This window comes from Piliocolobus tephrosceles, chromosome X (assembly GCF_002776525.5).
Source record: "Piliocolobus tephrosceles isolate RC106 chromosome X, ASM277652v3, whole genome shotgun sequence".
Taxonomy (NCBI): domain Eukaryota; kingdom Metazoa; phylum Chordata; class Mammalia; order Primates; family Cercopithecidae; genus Piliocolobus; species Piliocolobus tephrosceles.
Window position 1 is genome coordinate 90,269,979 of NC_045455.1, and position 19,623 is coordinate 90,289,601.

General features: G+C 44.3%; 1 protein-coding gene across 2 annotated transcripts in view; it reads right to left on the reverse strand.

The window, feature by feature from the left end:
* The window catches only part of ATP8A2 (ATPase phospholipid transporting 8A2), a 678,655-nt gene that overhangs the window by 562,073 nt on the left and 96,959 nt on the right, over positions 1–19,623 (reverse strand). The window contains exons 1-2 of one of the 2 annotated variants that reach the window (XM_023190283.2): positions 8,281–8,341; positions 8,000–8,144 (exon numbers count right to left, since the gene is read on the reverse strand). In XM_023190283.2, the coding sequence (XP_023046051.2) occupies positions 8,000–8,100 (101 nt within the window). In that variant the 5' untranslated portion in view covers positions 8,101–8,144; positions 8,281–8,341. Of the gene's footprint in view, positions 1–7,999; positions 8,145–8,280; positions 8,342–19,623 lie in introns of those variants that run through there. The other variant, XM_023190282.3, reaches the window with a different exon arrangement.

Here is a 19,623-nt window from a genome sequence, read left to right on the forward strand (position 1 = left end):
CAAATTCAAACTGGGCTCCATTATCCACCCACACAGGGGTCAACTTGACAAAGAAATCTCCATGAAAGTCTGTCCTCTCAGACATTTGCTGTTTCCTTAGAAACACCAAATATAAAACTAGCCCAATGCTGACAGGCTTTTCTGTTGCTAAAAATACGCTTCAAGAAAGCTCACACATTCAATGGTTACCTGGAATGTACCATGCCAAAGCTCCCCCAATTCCAATATTTTCATCTGCAGGATTCCTCAAAAGACTTGTCCAGGGGTGTAAAGCTGGTAACAGTTCTCATTACAAGATTCTTCTATGGCATTAATTGCTGCTGGTACATCCAAAATAAGAACTCAGGATTGTGGTGCCATTCATGTTCAGAAAATACAGTGCCTGGCTTGGAAATTACCCAAGTATATCTGCTTCTAAACCAAAAGCAGCATACCCAGAAGGAAAATCTTGAGACTATTTCAACATCAGCAATTACTCTTGATGAGGAATACTTTTACCTTTGTCAAGCTTGATAAACTGCAGTCTCAAACCAGAGATTGTGGAAACCTGTTTTTTAAGATAATGATCTTTACATCACTCAAAAAAAGTTATGATTCTGCCAGGCGTCATGGCTCATGCCTGTAATCCCAGAACTTTGGGAGGAAAGGGCAGGATGATCACTTGAGGTCAGGAGTTCGAGACCAGCGTGGCCAACATGGTGAAACCTCGTTCTCTACCAAAAACGCAAAAATTAGCCGGCCGTGGTGGTGGGTGCCTGTAATCCCAGCTACTCCAGAGGCTGAGGGGCAGGAGAATTGCTTGAACCCAGGATGCAGAGGTTTGCAGTGAATGGAGTTCACACCACTGCACTGTAGCCTGGCCAATAGAGTGAGACTCCATCTCAAAAAAAAAAGTTATGATTCTAATTAGGATGCTGGTATTGCTTCTTTGCTAAACTATAAGCAGCTTGTGCATTAAGACCAGATCTTACATAAATTCTGTAGCATTAAAACATTTGGAGAATTCTTCATCCTCACAGGACTCGATGACATTGAACCTAGTACCACATATACAATCTCTCTCCACTATTCATGGACCAATTGGTTACTGAAGATTATTTTGTTCTTTTTATTCCTTAAGACAAAAATATTCTTTTAGAATTATGATCCCATCTAATTAAACTTAAGGGCTTCTGCACAGCAAAATAAACTATCAACAGAGTGAACAGACAACCTACAGAATGGGAGAAAATATATGCAAACTATGCATCTGACAGAGGTCTAATATCCAGCATCTATAGGGAACTGAAACAAATTTACAAGAACAAAACACTAACAACAGCATTAAAAAGTGCACAAAGGATGTAACAGACACTTTTCTAAAGAAGACACACATGCGGCCAACAAACATATGAAAAAAAAATGCTCACGATCACCAAACATTAGAGAAATGCAAATCAAAACCACAATGAGATACCATCTCACACCACTCAGAATGGCTATTGAAAAAGCCAAAAGCTAACATATGCTGGTGAGGTTGCAGAGAAAAGGCAACACCTGTACACTGTTGGTGACAGTGTAAATTAGTTCAACTATTGTGAAAAGCAGTTTGGAGGTTTTTCAAAGAGCTAAAAACCGAACTACCATTCAACCCAGCAATCCTATTACTGGGTATATACCCAGAGGAACGTAAGTCCTACTACCATAAAGGCACATGGACTCCAATGCTCACTGCAGCACTATCCACAACAGCAACGACATGGAATCAACCTAAATGTCCATCAATGACAGACTGGATAAAGAAATGTACATATACACCATGGAATACTACGCAGCCATAAAAAAGAATGAGATCACGTCTTTTGCAGGAACGTGGATTGAGGGGGAGACCATTATCCTTAGCAAACTAACACAGGAACAGATAATCAAACACCGCATGTTCTCACTTACAAAAGGGAGCTAAATGATGAGAACTCATGGACACAAGGAAGGAAACAACAGACACTGAGGCCTACTTGAGGGTGGAGGGTGGGAGAAGCAACAGGTGCAGAAAAAATAACTATTGAGGCCGGGCACAGTGGCTCACACGTGTAATCCCAGCACTTTGGGGGGCCAAGGCGGGTGGATCACCTGAGGTCAGGAGTTTGAGACCAGCCTGGCGAACATGGCGAAACCCCGTCTCTACTACAAATATAAAAATTAGCCAGGCATGGTGGCACATGCCTGTAATCCCAGTTACTCAGGAGGCTAAGGCTCGAACCCAGGAGGCAGAGGTTGCAGTGAGCCAAGATTGCACCACTGCACTCCAGCCTGGGCAAGAGAGTGAGAATCTGTCTCAGATAATAATAGTAATAATGATAATAACGATAATAATAACTATTGAATACTAGGCTTAGTATCTGGGTGATGAAATAATATGTACAACAAACCCCTATGACATGAGTTTACCTGTATAACAAACCTGCACACATACCCCTGAACCTAAAATATAAGTTAAAACAAAACAACCAAAAAAACAAGCTAAAAAAAACTTAGGATCTCAGCATAATATTATAAACAATGATACTGTGCCAACCTAGCACACAGTGCTCAATTCCTTTTTCTGTAAAGGTAATACTCTATTTAAAATTTACCTTGGCAAAGCCAACAAAAATTTATCAAAAATTTATATGAAGTAATTTTCCTTTAAGGCAAACCAATCTGAAGAAATGCAGTAACTTGACAAAGCTCGAGTTATCACTGTAATTAAGTTTTTGCTAGCTAAAACGCCCACCTGAAATGAATGAGTCATTCAAAACTGAGTAACTGTAAACATTCCTAACTAGCTTTGAAGACCTTATTTCGAATATTGAAGAAAACTGCCTTACGGCTTTGAAATTCACTATTTCAAATGGCATGCTGATAATCACATGGAAAGATTACGTATGTCTGATAGTGATGACGTAAGTATTGCTCATTCCTTTGATCAGTACATTATTTCAAGATTTTTCTGGGGGAAAAAAACATTTTAACTTTAAACGTTTTTTAAAATTTAGATATACAAAATTAAAAATTCACCACCCGTTTCCTCTAAATAGTGAGCTTTCATAAGCATTTAATATTTAACTTAAAAGGATATGATGCTATTTATACAAAATGTCCAGTACAGGAAAATCCATGGAAATACAAAGTGGCCGGGCGCGGTGGCTCAAGCCTGTAATCCCAGCACTTTGGGAGGCCGAGACGGGCGGATCACGAGGTCAGGAGATCGAGACCATCCTGGCTAACACGGTGAAACCCCGTCTCTACTAAAAAATACAAAAAACTAGCCAGGCGACGTGGTGGGCGCCTGTAGTCCCAGCTACTCGGGAGGCTGAGGCAGGAGAATGGCGTAAACCCGGGAGGCGGAGCTTGCAGTGAGCGGAGATCCGGCCACTGCACTCCAGCCCGGGCGACAGAGCGAGACTCCGTCTCAAAAAGAAAAAAAGAAATGTAAAGTAAATTTGTGGTTCCTTAGGGGTGGGGGGAGGAAGGGATGGGAGATGATAGCTAGAGTATAATATTTCTTTTGGAGGTGATGAAAATGTTCCAAAATTGACTGCGATGATACTTGCACAACTCTATGATTATATTCAAAGTCACTGAACTGTATACTTTAGATGGCTGAATTATGCACTAAAACCTTTAAAACATTTGAAAGGAGATATGATTGTACACTTCAGGAAAAGGAGATCTTGTTAGGTGGACACAGACATAATCCTACATATGTATATAAACATTGAATCCCATTAATTACTATTCACTTCTAGAGGATGAGGAAAGTTACTGTTCTCATAGTTAAGGTCCTAGAAAATCAATCCCTAGTAGAAAAAGACTACTTCATCATTCTCCATCATTATGATCATCTGAATTCATTGGCTTCAATAATGAAAAACTTAATAAACCTACCACAGGCTTCGGATCAAACACTGGTGTTACTTTCAGTGCCAAGAACAAGAACAAGGTTTGGTGAGATATCTACATACATGGCACAGTCCCTCCCAAAAATTCAAGGAATTGGCCAGAATTTGGAGTTCTCACGTAGTGCATTCCCCTGGGGGTGCTAAGGCCACAGTGGACCCCAGAGGGGACCTCACTCCTGCTTTCTAGGCATTTCCCCAGACCCACCCTCTTTTTTAAGTCACATCAATTCCATTCCAGTAACCCTGGGCCATGGAATTCCTGTCCTGAATGATAGCATGTCGCCCCTCACTGCCCTCCCTCTCTCTGCGTCAAACTCCCATTCCCAGTCAAACGCCAGCTGCCCAGAAGGGCAAGCGCAGAGCAGCTGCTATGATCCAGGGGGTTTCAAGCCAAAACGGGCTTAGGGTTGAGGAAAGTAGGGGAGAGAACTCTGTTCCAGCGAGGACAGGCCTGCCAGAGGATACAACATTCAGGTAAGTCAGACAGCCCTGAGTGCGCAGACTAGCCTGAGCCTCATCTATCCCATACGGTCCTGTCTTTTCAAAGAGCTCAATTTAGGGGCAAGCGAACTGGGATAAACTCTCCATGCCCCTGCCTCTAAGAAAACCATTAACCTTTTCTCAAGAAAAATTGTATTAAAAAAGAAATCCTTTATCCTTTTATAAAAATATTCCTTTGAATAGCTTTACTAACTTTTAGCAAACATTCATGGCCGAGATAAAAGGCCTAACTTGAGTTCAGTAACATTAAAGTGCTAAAATAACACGGCTCGACGTTTTCTAAAATCCTTACACCATAATGTTAAGAAGCTTTATAATCATTTTTGTTTGTTTGTTTGTTTGTTTGAGACGGAGTCTTGCTCTGCCGCCCAGGCCAGAGTGCAGTGGTGTGATTTTGGCTCACTGCAATCTCCGCCTCCTGGATTCAAGCGATTCTTGTGCCGCAGCCTCTCGAATAGCTGGGGACTACAGGCATGCACCACCACACCCGGCTAATTTTTGTATTTTTGGTAGAGATGGGGTTTTCCCGTGTTGGTCAGGCTGATCTCAAATTCCTAGCCTCAAGTGATCCACCCACCTTGGCCTCCCAAACTGCTGGGATTACAGGTTAGCCATTGCACTTGGCCTATAATCAATTTTTTAAAAAACTACAAGTCACTGATAACCATTAGCAATTCCTGTTTAAACACACAGTCAAGGTGAACCAAACACTCCAAGGCTATTTTAAAGAACATCAAGGACCACATTTTAATTTCTTAGACCCTATCCAGTGCACACAGAAACTTATGCTCACAGTATAAGCCATGAACTCAGAAATTATATGAATTGTAATATATTTCAACTAATTCAATTATATACTTATATAAAGCTTTCAATAGAATAGTTGGTAACTGCCTACTTTATTCCTAACTGACCCACTGTACATCCACAACTTACTCTGCCTCTCTCAAAACAGTACAAATGAAACTGCACAGCAGGCAGTCACTCGGAATCCCTCTGGCTAATAGGACAATCAGTCTGGGTCAACTTTCAACCTTGATTACAGAACAGGTAGTGAAGCTCCATTATCAGTGCTCTTAAAAATCTTTACCTTCCAGCTGGGCGTGGTGGCTCACGCCTGTAATTCCAGCACTTCGGGAGGCTGAGGCAGGTGGATTACCTGAGGTCAGTAGTTTGAGACCAGGCTGGCCAACATAGCGAAGCCCCATCTCTACTAAAAATACAACAATTAACGGGCACAGTGGCAGGCACCTGTAATCCCAGCTACTTGGGAGGCTGAGAATCACTTAAACCCGGGAGGCAGAGGTTGCAGTGAGCCGAGATCACACCACTGCACTCCAGCCTGGGGACAGAGCAAGACTCCGTCTCACCAAAAAAAAAAAAACAAAAAAACTTTCTTTTCCATTAAAACAAAAGAATTTAGACAAAAACAAAGGTCTCCATTTTATTCTCCCAGACTTAGGCATGTACAAACGGATAACAAAATTAAAGGAATTAATAGGAATTAAGCAAAAATACAACTTGAAAACACACTAGAGTGTAAAAAGAAAAGTAGCTCTTCAATTCCCATATCCTTACACAGTGTATATATTTTAGAAAATCAGCTTTTTGAAAGCAATTCAATAGAAACACATATGAGAAGGTGTGAAGAAATGGAACTATATGAGCAGGGCAGGATTCCAAATGGTTTAGGTAAAGTCACAGAGTTGTGCAACCATCACCCCAAAATGAAACCTCAGCCACATTCACAGTCATTCCCACATCCCTCCAACCTTTTCCCTCTTCTCCCGCCCCAGGAATCTACCTCATAACTCTATAAATCTGCCTCTTCTGGATACTTCATATAAATGGAATCATGCACTGTGAGGCCTTTTGTGACTGGCTTCTTCTACTTAGCATAATGCTTTCAAGTCTCATCCATGTTGTACAATGTGTCAATATTTCATTCCTTTTTACGGCCCAATTGTATTCCATTGTATGGATATACTTCATTTTATTTATTCATTTATCAGCTGATGGACATTTAGATTACTTCAACTTTTGAGCTATTCATAATAATGCTGCTGTGAAATATATGTATACGAGTTTTTGTGTGGACGTAGGTTTTCATTTCTCTTGGGCAGATATACCCAGGAGTGGAATGGCTGGGTCATATGGGAACTTTACACTGAACCTTTTGAAGAACTACCAAACTGTTTTCCAAAGCAGCTCCATCGTTTTTCATCCCCAACAGCAATGCATGAGGGTACCAAGTTCTCTAAATCATCGCCAATACTTGTTATTTGTCTTTTTGATTGGAGCCACCCTAGTTAGTGAAGTGATAACTCACTGTGGTTGATGCTCTGTATCTTAAAAGAAGCCCACACATTCTGAAATGGGGACTCAGCTATTCTTCTAAGTTACACTTTCAAGTATAAAATATGCCCAACTGTCATTCTTAAAACCCAAAATAAAGCTGCATAATCTAACACCCCTTTAATAAGTGAAAATTCCACCTCCACATAATATGCACCATTATTCTACCCCAATAACGTCCAACAGCTTGACCTTTCTAAATAAAGATGTCAGGCTAAGACATCTGTACAAGTGTTAGTGCAGTAGTGGAATACTTGAACATATAACAAAGTTTTTGTCTTTCAAAAAAGAACACTGGATTGGAACTCAGGTTTGTCAATTATCCATGTGTAACTTGATAAATCACTGAACTTCTCTACACCCAAGCATGGTGATCTGGGCAGCTCACAGAACTACATCTTAAGTCACTCCCAGATACAAAGTTGTTTAAGCCTGAAAGTTTAATGATATTTGAAAATGTACACACACGCGTTCTAAAGAACTAGCTTTGCACCGCAGAAAAAAAAAATTTATCCTTAGCAGTCAGATGGGCTGGATTCAATTTCCAGGTCTGCCATTTAGGAGCTGTATGACTACAGGTACATTATTTAGCATCTTTATATTCCAGTCTCCTGGCCTGCTTCAAGAGGTTATGAAGATTCACTCAGCTGCTATAGCCAGAGTGTGCGACACAGCCGCCAGCAAAAGTAGACATTTAAACGGTAGCTTCTGTCTATCTTTCTGCTAACTTGGGCCAAGTTTCCCAGCAAATAACGACCTCTTAACAATTGTCGTGGACCACTGACAACTGAATGTGAGTCCTTGTGACTTGTGGGATTCCCTGATGAAGCACGTCCCCCATAGTATGGTCTGCAAATTGCTAAAGAGAGCTATCAACTGGCTTAAAACAAGGCTAGAAGGGGGTTCCGGGAAGGAAGCCCAGGCATGAAAAGAGCAGAGACCTCATTTTTGTCGGTGACATTAGAGGGAAAACTTCTCAGGGCTCACAGGCAGGCTGGGCGCAGAACGGATGCGCAGGAGAGGACGGCGAGGGCTGCATTCGCACGAGCCCATTGGAAGCGCGGGGCTGCACTGCGGGCTGGTGGGGTGGGGAGGGGGCAGGGGAAGGCTCTGCAGATGGATGGGGGCCGGCCAGGTGCGCGGCCACGCCCCGCGCAGGAGGGCGAGCCCCTTCCCAGCTGCGACTCCACCGCCTTCCGCGCGAGCCGGCCGCCTTCTCCTACCTGATCTGGTTGTCGCGGAATTTGTTGAGATGCGGTTGGTTGAGGTAAATGGTGCGGGCGGGTGCCTCCAGCTGGTCTCCAACAGACGTGGCCCGGGACATCTCATCCTCTGCCTTCTTATAGCCCAAAGAAGAACGAACTGGTCCTGCAGAGACAGGGCGCAGGCAGAGAATACGACACAAAGAAGTCAACCACCAGGCGGGAGGCGGCGAGCGCGGGCCGCGGGCGGGCGGCCACCGGCAGGGAAGGATGCTCGGGCGAGGCGGGCGTCGCCTATGTACCTTGGCTCCCCCTGGAGACGCCGCCGCCGCCGCCGCCGCTGCCCCGGTCGGCCCCGCCCCCGGCCCCGCCCCCGGGCCCGCCCCGCCCGGCGCTTGTGGAGTGAGCCCCGCCCCCGGGTGAGCCGCCCCCAGCTCCTGCGCTCCCTCCCTGCAGGGCCCTGGCCGGGCTGGACGCCCAAGCTGTGTGCGAGGCCGGGGAGGGCGATGGCGCGGGGATGGCGGGGGCGCCAAGACCAGCGGTACCCCTAGCCATCTGGCCGAGCGTACCCTCTAGTCCTGGGGACTGAGTTCTGGAACTGGGTTTTCTGGGCTCCTTTGATCTTCCTTAGGAACAGAGACAGCAGCAATGGGAGTGCACCCTGTAAGCAGCCACGGCAAAAGGAGATGGCGAAAGCACACCTCTGGGCAGTAAAAATGGGCTTCCCAGACCCCAGGGTGAAGAGCTTGCTCCCACCATAGTCTGCAAGGGATCCGCTGCTCTTCTCCCTACATGCACCTGGAGAACTGAGTACACTAGCTGTCCCAACCCAGCTCTGGACCGGCGCGCCAGCTTTCACTTTATTGCTTAAATTACTGTTTCTGTGGCTACGTGGCAAGCCAGCCTAGCTCGGTATTTGATTTCAGTCCTATGGGTCAAGCCTTTTTGGGTGGCCCCAAACCCCCGCCCTCCAATAACCTTCACTTGAGACGTTCCAGCCTAGACCTAGAGAAGGATCCAGTTATTACTGAAACTGGTACAGGCACGTAGATCCTAACCTCATCTCCAACTCTAAAGCAGCAGCATCCTTTGTTAGAAGGGGCTGCCCAGCTTGAGAAGTGACCTTCAGAGGAGAGGCGTCTTTTCAGAAAAATTAATACCCTACAGATGAAGCCTTATCTTGTTTTTCTTAAATATACATTAGCCCTCTAATACTTGCCATGCTTTCCAACGATCAAAGAAACGGACGTTGCACATCATTAAAAAACTGACATCTTACACAAGCAAACCTTCACTTCCCTGTTACAAAGAATACTTTTCACTGTCATAGAGAAACACTTTGAAAGAGAAAGTTTTGGCTACATCATCTTTTTAAAGTGATTAGAAGGGTGATAATCTTTATCCTACGAAAGGGACAAGCGAAACGTAAACTCGTTTACTGAAAGGTGACATATTATTCTGAATATTAAGTAAGAGTTAGGTCTGAAGTGGGCTAAGGCTTCTCCCTTCACCTAGATGGGGATGCCTAGTGGATCCAGGCTCCGGAGCTCAAGCCGGGTCCCTGGTCACAGGCCAGGCACACTCCAGTTTTCCTCCTGCTTTTCGTGTGTGCCCACAATGCCCTGGCTATTCCTCACTCAGACATGATCCCTCACCTCCTTCCCTCCAACCTCCCACTCTCGGGGGTCTTTCTGGCTCCGTGGGACACTGCTTGGTCCACTACTCATCAGCAAGCGGCAGCAGAGAGCAAGAATCCTTCTTCCAGACTGTCTGGCCCACCAGCTGGGGCTCCCGGACTGCAATAAGGGAAGGACAGGTGTTGGAGCATTTGCTGATGTAAGACAGATGGAGAATATTTTTGAAGCTAGCCTATATGGAAGTATTGCTTTTCTCTCTGCCCACTTACCCTGCCTTGTCTTCCTCCACAGTACCAGATATCATCATTACCTGAGTTTATTTATGGATGCTCTGTCTTACTGCACCCAGGAGCCCAAGCTCTAGAACAGTAGGGACAGGCTGGGTTCACTGAACAGTGCTTGGTCAAAGTGATTCATTGCTCACTCAGTGGCTCTCAGTTCCCCTGTGCATTCGTATTACCAGTGCAGCTCTCACAATGTTCCTGGGCCCTGCCCTCTCAGATTCTGTGGTCACTGTGTTTTGTTTCTCAAGCTCACCAAGTGATGCTGATGAGCACCCAGTCAGGATCATTTGTTAGATGCCGCTGAGAACACGAAAACAAAAGATCAGGTTCCTGCCCTGGAAAATGTTCCCTCAATTAAGGCCTGAAGGTGTAACCCTGGTTACTTACCAGTGTGTGACTAAGAGTGGGCCCAAAGGTGCTAAGGAGGCTCGGAGGTCAGCAGCTTCTTTGTGCTGGGGGAGGGCAGGTGGTGGAACAGATTCAGAGTACAGACAGAAGAGCCTGGCAATGTGGGTGAGGTGTGGATTAGGAAAGGGAAGGGCATCGTGGGCAAGGGCAAGAAGAGCTTAAGCAAAGGCCCAAGCAGACAAAATTCTATTGGAGCCAACTAAAAAAACAAATCAACCCGGAGGGTCCAAATTGGGAAAAAGGAGAAAAGAAGTTCATCAAAAAAAATAGCCTGTGGCCAGACTGTGGATGACTCAATGTCAAGTAAAGAAGCTTGAACTTCATCCTGAAGGTCACAGGAGGCCACAGAAGATTTCCGAGCCAGAAAGAAGAGCATCCAGCAGTGAAGGCAAAGGGGGAACATCAGGAGAGGAGAATTTTCAGATAAGGGGACCAGGTAGGAAATACATACTACAAACTAGAGGCAAGATGATAAAAGCATGAATTAAATGGAGGATGGGATAAAAGGATGGACATGAGAAACATCTCAAAACAAAACCCTGAGCTGGGCACGGTGGCTCATGCTTGTAATCCCAACACCTTGGGAGGCCAAGTTGGGAGGATTCCTTGAGCCCAGGCGTTTGAGTCCAGCCGAGGCAACATAGCAAGACCTCATCTCTACCAAAAATAAAAAAAGAAAGAAAACTCTGTAAGATCTCTGGGGAGGTGAGGTTTAAATGTGTGCAGCAGAAAAGGAAGAAACACGAGACCACTGAGGTTTGAAGAAGACTGGGACCAAAAAAAAAAATCACTGATAGAAATAATAGCAGGAACAATAACTTTTCCAAACAAGAATTTAGATGTTGGATAACAAATATTGTAGTGAAAAAAATTATTGACAGGAGTAAATAGTGATGACAGAATGAAGTGCAATAATACCTCCCACTTTCCTACCTAGCATGCTTCAGGCCAACACAGCTTTCTATACCACGACAGGGGAAATCTGGGGACTTTTTTCTAGGTAGAAATAGTTATACCACCCCGCACCAGTCCCTGAGATTCAGATAAATTTTTTCTACCTCAGTGGCCTCATCTCAACCTAACCCTGTATTAGAGAAAAACAGTAATATTTTCAAAAAAAATTGTGGAAAACATATTGCCTAAGGAAACATTATACCATCTACAGCAAAGCACATTATGACTAAGGTTTCAAATTCAGACTCATGAGATAATTCTGAGTTAATGCATTTTGCAAATACCACCACATAAAATGAGTATATGCTTACACCTCCCCCATATAATCAGGCACCGTGTCAGCAGAGAGTGGGAGTTCAAGAAATATCTATTAGTTGAGAACGAAACCAAAGGGAAGGGAAAGAACTAAGAGAACAAGAGTAAGCAAAGAGAAAAGCACTAACTTTGCCCCCACCCTGCAAAGTGGAAATGCAGACAAGACAGAGGAAGGTCAAGGCCGTGAGGGCAGAGACTTCGTCTCGTTCACAGCTCCATCCCTGGATAGAGTGCCCTGGATCATGCCTAGCACACAGTAGGCAGTCTGAAAGAATATGCCAAATAAATACATAAGAGGCTAATGTAGTAGGTGCCTTTTAAAGGCACCTACCCAGTCGCTGAACCAGCCTTTCCCTTGTCTGTCTCCCTTGAACCAGACCTCTTTCCTCATACAAGCCAGGCAGCCCACGAGCTGGGTCATACGGTGCAATCCCGTCTACTTGTTACAGCTCTTTGGACCAGGGATGGTTACTTGGTCCAAATTGGGCCACCAAGGGTCTCTCTTCTGGGAACTTTGACATGGGAACTAGTAAGGACCATTTCTGCATGTGGCTGACCTATTAGCATACACACACCAGGTCTCTAGATGGCCACCTTCTACCCTCTGAGTGGCCCAGGAGACAGAGAAAGGATTTTGTGTGAGATAGAGATGAGGCAGCTGCATGGAGAGCCGCGGAAACAGCCCCAACAGTTGTTTGGGTCCTAGGTCCAGGCCTCTCCAAGATCCCAGCTGCATTGGGGGGTGTGGGTTCCATGAGCCACCACTGGATCATTCTATAAACTTCTCATAGCCACATATCTTAACTAGTATGGTAAAGCAGCATGCAGAGAACCTGTTTTCCCCTATAAGATGGAAAAAGCAAGAAGGGTTAAAGAGGAAGGACAAATTCCTATTGACCTGTAGATCACCACCAGGTGCCCAGGATTTTAGATAATCTGACACAGATGCTGTTAGACGCCACAACCCAGACCCAGGAGGCTGAATCTGACAGAGGAAAGTTTTCACGGCAACATCTGGGCCAGCAGGTTTTGATGAAGCCCCGAAGTGGGTGGGAAGTGCAAGACTAATAAGATAAGCACCCCGTCCTCCTCCTCCTGCCTTCCGAGTTTCTGCCCGGGGTTGGAGAAAACAGAATGTTAGGAAATCGAGATGGTAGAGAACGCCCACCAGAGACCAGCAATAAGAGGACAGGTGAAGAGCAGGGAAGGGCAGAGGAGAGCAGATCAGTTACAGTGGACACCCCAGTGACCCCCAGAAGCATGAAGGGGTGGAAGGGGAGGGACGCTCACTAGGCTGCTCCAGTGCCTCCAGCAGCTCACCTTCCACCCGCTCTAGCTCTCTGGCTGATGTTTCCTCCATGCACTTTGTTCACTTCATTGTACAAAATGCATATTCTCATATTTTCAACCTTCTAAACACGATTGGTCATGTTTTTCATTTCACTGAACGACTCAAATTCCTCATCATTTCACTCACTTAGAATGTGTGTGTGGCAACAAGAATGTGGAAGTCCCTGGCGAGGAAGCAGGGACAATGGCGGACCTCACATTGTCAGGTGAGCAGGTAAAAGTGAGGACAACACCCAGTTTCTATCCATTACATAAACCAGTTCCATGGAGGTGGTTTTGGGGAAGAAAATGAAACATTGCTGACAAGTTTTTGAAATTTGCTCCAATATATTAAATATTATAATAATATGTATGTATTAGTTTATTTATGATAACTTTTATGTAACATACATAAATAAAAGCATAAACTAAATTGGTCAGGGAGTTAACAACTTCAAATAAGGGATTAAACACGAAAGAAGAGTCAACATAAGGGCAAATTATTACTGTTTCATTGCCTTAAGTAACACAGAAACAAAATCCTTAACTCCAAACTGCAGTATTTTCACCCTAACTTAATTCAAAACGTTTAAAACTCCAAAACTTGCTTGAGCCACATCTGGTCCATTTCCCTGGCAAAGAAGTTTCATTATCTCAAAAAAAAAAAAAAACTTTGGAAAGAAACACCTTCATCTTCCTTCCTACACCAGTCACACAGGCCACCCTCACCTTCCTCCCATCGCCAGTCACACAGGCCGTCCCCTCCTTACGCACAGAATGAAAAGTCAAGGTGGAGTCAGACCGGGCTTGGACACTGTTGTGCAATAAGATGTCTGGTCTTTGTCTCCAGTTCCTGCGAGGCAGCCTCTAAAACCTGGAATTTCCCAGTGATAGGAGCATCTTTGTTATTTTTGGTGGACCCCTCTGTGCACACCTGAGTTCATGCTAAGATGATGACTCATAGCGGGTTGCTCGATGGTTTAAGAATGGGGTCCAGCCATCCCAGAAAGGCCAATCATGTGGTTCGAGGGGTGGGGGTTTGAGCCGGGTGATTCAGACTGACCTTCCAACCTCTGGGGAGGGGAAAGGGGGATGGAGGTTGAATTCATGTGACCATTGATCCAATTAATAACGCCTACATAATGAAACCCCAAGAGAAACCTGTGGACACTGAAACTCGGGGGAGCCTCCCAGGTTGGTGATTCACATCAATACGCCAGGAAGAGACACGCCTTGAAGACACACAAGCTTCATGTTCAGGACCCTCCCAGACCTCAACCTCTGTGTCTCCAATTGGCTGGTCCTGACTTCTGTCCTTGGTAATAAAACTGTAACCGTAAGTGTAGCGTTTTTCTGAGTTCTTTGAAGGTGCAGTGGGACCCTTGAATATGTAGCCAGTTGGTCAGATGTGCAGGTGGTCTGGGAACCCCGGAGCCTGCGGCTGGTAGTTGAAGCATGGACAGTCTTCTACAGGACTGTGCCCTTAACCTGTAAAGTCTGACCTCAGTCCAGGCAGTCGACGTTAGAATTGCATTGCAGACATTTCTCTGTGAACTCTAGAACGATAGAGCCAAAAGGGAAACCTTATTATCAGTCACAAAACCATACTAGCTCAAATGAAAGATGATTAGAAGCCAGATCTGCAGAAACTTGAATCCAATTCTCCTTTAATAGAACAGGCTGCTTCTTGTGAGCTTAGGTAAGCAGGCTACCATCTGAGCCTTGGTTTCTTCATCTGCAAAATAGAAATCGATTACATAAATCAAGGGTTGGCAAATTTTTCTGGAAAGTATCAGTTGGTGAATATTTTAGGCTTTACGGGCCACATATGGTCTCTGTCTTATAGTCTCCTTCTTCTTTCTCTTCTCCCTCTTCTTCTTCTTCTTCTTCACACATCTTTAAAAATGTAAAAACCAGTCTTACTTTACAGGCCATGGTTTGCTGAGCCCTTATATAAACGAAGTTCTTTTGCAGTTCACAGCCTGATTATATCCCAACTCCCAGCTAAATTTCTATTAGCTGAAATTTCCTGGTAAACATAGGTATTCAAACTATTATTACATGAATTAAGAAGTTGGTTATGTCTTTTTTCTAATGTTTTAGGTACTTGAAAAGTACGTAAAGGTAGTTCTCTCTTTGCCCCCAGAAAAATCTCTAGAAAAACAGTGCAGTCATTACAAAGCCTTTGTAACATGAGGCACGTGCGCATGTATATACACACACATTCCGCTCCTCAAAAGAGTTTCAAGTTCAACTATGGCCTCTACCCCATATTTACAAAGATGTTTTATAATCCTTCAGAACACAGACACATCAAAAGCAGTTCAGCCATTGGGGAAACACTTGGGCTGATTATTTCTCCTAATCAAACAGACACAATGAAAATGCTGTGCAAATGCAAAATGTGATTATTTTAGCCTTGCCAGACACATTTCGAAGGCCTTTTCAAGACCCTCCTTTGCACAAACCGCATCTCTCCAAATATAGCATCTGTAATCCACTTCTATCCAAGAATTCAAAAGAAATAAACACAAAGGGAAAGCGACACTGATGGGTCAGGATTTTTTATTACTGCAAATACTTGTTGGTTTCTTTCTTTTTTTCAGATTAGAGAAGATGCAAAGAGAGGTAACAGGCCATGGATTCTTTGATTTAAAATATTGTTGGGTGTGGAATGCATTCAGTTATTAAGCACCTCCTAGATAGAAGGCATTTTGCAAAGCAGTGGGTAGGGAGGGGGCATAAGCTTCCATTTTTGCAGCAACAGAGAGCAAGAAATGTGGAAATTCAAAGCACAAAGATGGCTGCCAGTCTCAGTGGGGGCCAAAGAAACAGGGCGATTTCATTCAGGAAGCCATTTGAAGTAGGCTTATAAGAATGATTATGATTTGGCTGTGCAGAGAAAGAGCAGAGCATTGCAGGTGTAATTGCACGTGAGCAGGGACACATGCTGGTGATACTTTATTTACAACCTAGTTGGCTCCAGCACAGTGGGTGAAAGTTGAGCCGTTGTAATTTGAAGCCTTGTTTCCAATAAGTACAGCAATATAAATTGGGCTTCTGTTCCTCGAAACCCATTTTATACCTTAGCTATATTAAATTCATCCTGCAAATTAAATGAAAACAAATATGCTTTTAAGGAAATGTATTTCATATCTAAAACCAAAAACCAACAAAAAAAGAAAAGCTATGCTTCAAACACTCAATTCAGAGTAATTTTTCATCTGGACTGGATTGGTTGAGGTTTAAAAATACAAGTCCAGTGACTTCTCCTTAGCAACTTCCTCTGTTGCTAGGATAGACATTCTCCATTATTCCTAGGACACCAACACTGACCCAAGTTAAGGATACCAGCTCTAAAATCTCATTGCTGATTCAATATGCATAAACACCATCTTTGAACAGCTCATCAAGGAGGGGGCGGTTTCCTTTGAAGTTGTGGTTTGCCTGTCCTCAGCATATTTTGTTTGTTTGTTTGTTTTTGTTTGAGATGGAGTCTCTCCCTGTTGCCCAGGCAGGAGTGCAATGGTGCAATCTCTTCACCCTAACTTAATTCAAAACGTTTAAAACTCCAAAACTTGCTTGAGCCACATCTGGTCCATTTCCCTGGCAAAGAAGTTTCATTATCTCAAAAAAAAAAAAAAAACTTTGGAAAGAAACACCTTCATCTTCCTTCCTACACCAGTCACACAGGCCACCCTCACCTTCCTCCCATCGCCAGTCACACAGGCCTCCCAGATTCAAGCAATTCTCCCACCTCAGCCTCCCGAGCAGCTGGGATTATAGGCACCCGCCATCATGCCCGGCTAATTTTTGTATTTTTGTAGAGATGGGGTTTCACCATATTGGCCAGACTGGTTTTGAACTCCTGACCTCAGGTGATCCGCCCACCTCGGCCTCCCAAAGTGCTGGGATTACAGGCATGAGCCACTGCACCCAGCCTTGTCCTAAGCATTTTGAAGACCCACACAGCTTGGCCAAAGGCACATGGCTTCACTGCAACCAGCCCCATAGCCAGCCCACCTCCCCAGTGACATCAATGACCCCTCTCCTGCTGCTCCTGAACCCCACCCATGATGACCTTCTTTCCTCAAGACATCAGCTCTGTTCCTTCTCCAGAGACCTAATTCTTACTTTTCCTTCACCTCAAATGTCATTCCTTAGGCTTTGCTAACTTCTTCCTGTCACTCAGGCATCAGCTTAAATGTCACTTCCCCACAGAAGCACTTTGTGACCACGCCCTAGCTACACCATTCCCATTCTCACTTATTCCCTAACACCACACGTTATTTCTTGCATGGCACATACCACTCCACAAAATGTGTGTGTTCATTTTCTGTCTTCCAGCATTCTATAGGAGCTCCAGGAGGACAGGGCCCATGCTCGTCTTCATCACCTCTGCATCCCCAGGAAATGCGACGCAGAAGGCATTCAGTAAACATGTTTGACGAGTGAATCACGTAAACACAAAATTTCACATTCTGTCTTAAGTGGACAGAGAAAAATGCAATTCTTTAAATTTCGTCTGCAACTAATCTGACCCACCTCCTAAGGCATCATCCAGTATAGACAGCTGGGAAAAAAAAATGAAAATGTCCAGTTTTGTTTGTAGCTCAGTCCAATGTGAAAAGTTTAGATAAGTGGTATTCAGTCTTTCTTGAATAAGGACGCTTTAGCTCCCAGATGACTTCATCCTCCTCTGGCTTCTCTCTTGAAAATGGTGCTGGGTCCATGGAGGGTAGAGATGGGGGCGTGGGGAACAGTTAGGATCCTTGCACGTAAATGCCTTCTGCCTCCTCTGGTCTGCAGAATAACATCCCTGGTCCCCTTGCTGGCATTTGGGCTATGTCTGTGACTGGTGTCGCTTGGCTTTGTCAAAGGGCATCTGTGTTCCCTAGGTGGCTCTGCCTCACCTGGGCTCCCTCTGCAGAGACTACAGAGTCTGCTGTGCTCTCTCTGCCACCTTCTGTCAGCCTCAACCCACAACCCTGCCAAGCCAGGCCCCAGGGAAGCCCCAGGAGCTTTCAGATCAGCTCCCAGACCACATGAGAAGCACAGGTGGGCAGTTTGAGAAAATAGGACCTCCCTGTGGCTCCTCAGTGCCCTCACTTATCCCACATACCTCATCTCTCCGACTGGGGAAACTTTCCCCAGGGAGAGGAATATCAAGGCGTATCTCATTACACTGCTTTCTTTCCTCCTCCCGCCTTCCATTCCACCTTCTGGAAATTAAAAACAGGTAAGTGTTTTAATGCCCTTCCCTCACGCCATTCATCTGGATTCCAAACAATCCTTAAAATTACAGTGACTGGAATTGCAGGTGCGCCCCAGCACATGCGGCTTCTGCAGGGCATGGCGAGTGCACCTGTAAATTCCAGCTACCCAGGAGGCTGAGGCGGGAGGACTGCTCGAGCCCAGGAGTTTAAGGCCAGCATGGGCAACACAGCAAGACCCTCATCTCAAAAACAAAAACCCTGCTCAGGTATCTCTTCTTTAATGTGGAAAATGTTGAGAGTCAAGCCATCCAACTCTTGTAAGTATGAGATATTTATAATATAACTATATAATACAGATTAACATATACAATTAAGTATTGTATGTATTACAAAGAAGAAATAGTCTACAAAGTCTCCTCGTAAACAAAAAGCTGACTTGCCTAATCCTACTATTTTTGAAAGACATACGATGAAAACGCCTTGATGTTTCTCTTGACATTCATTCTAATCTTTCTTGGGGAGGTGGAGGCTCCAAGCAGATGGAAGTCAGCAGTCAAGTACAAGACAAAAACACGTTCATTTGCTTCAATGATCACGCCAGTTTCTCCTGCCAGTCAGCCTGTCTTGTTTGCTTACAATCACTGGTCATATGAACCCAAAGCTGTACTTCCATCAGCAATCTTAACCCACTAAATACATGCAGTCAGATTTGAGCAAGTCACTACAGAGACCAACTCATTCACCTTCGTTCCCAACTCCACTGACACAAAATAGACTTTCCCAGTAGGATGGCTTTTCCCGACTCTCTTGTTGAGTTGGCATTTTGTGTATCACGTTTTCTTCTCAGACACAGAAGTGAGAAAGTTTAAAATATGAGAAAATCTTTAAAAAAGCAAGAGCACTGCCAAAGAGCTGCATACAGAATCATCTGAATCCAAGGCCTCCACAACCGACTCAGTTTGCCAGGTCAATTTGTTGTCTTTGCCATGTCACTAAGGTGCCATAGACGAGTGTGATAAAAAGCACAACTATTGTTGAGCCTACTACTGTTCTAAGCATCTGTATGTGTAAATCTGTCCAATCCTCATAACAATCATATGAGGAACATGCTTATTTTTAGAGATAATTTTTAGAGATAATAAAAATGGGGCAACGAGTGATTAAGCAACCAGCTCAATGCCCTCAGGTGCATTTTTTTGTTTGTTACTATAAGAATCATCAATATGACCCTTATCTATATGATCATCGATATGACCTTTTACCTACATAAATCATCTATCTGACCTTTATATAAATGAGCTTGGCATTTCAAAGAGTTTCCTGAAATAGACAATAAAATATCTGTTGACTAACTGAATCTTTTATCTTTATTAAGTTTTGTGGGGTTGTTAAAAATAAAAGTATACTCCTAGAGTCTATGCATTAAAAAGAAATACCAATAGCCATTCCAGACTCACAGGCTTTAGTGGTGGTAGCAGTGATGGTACTGGGTGCTTAAGCCA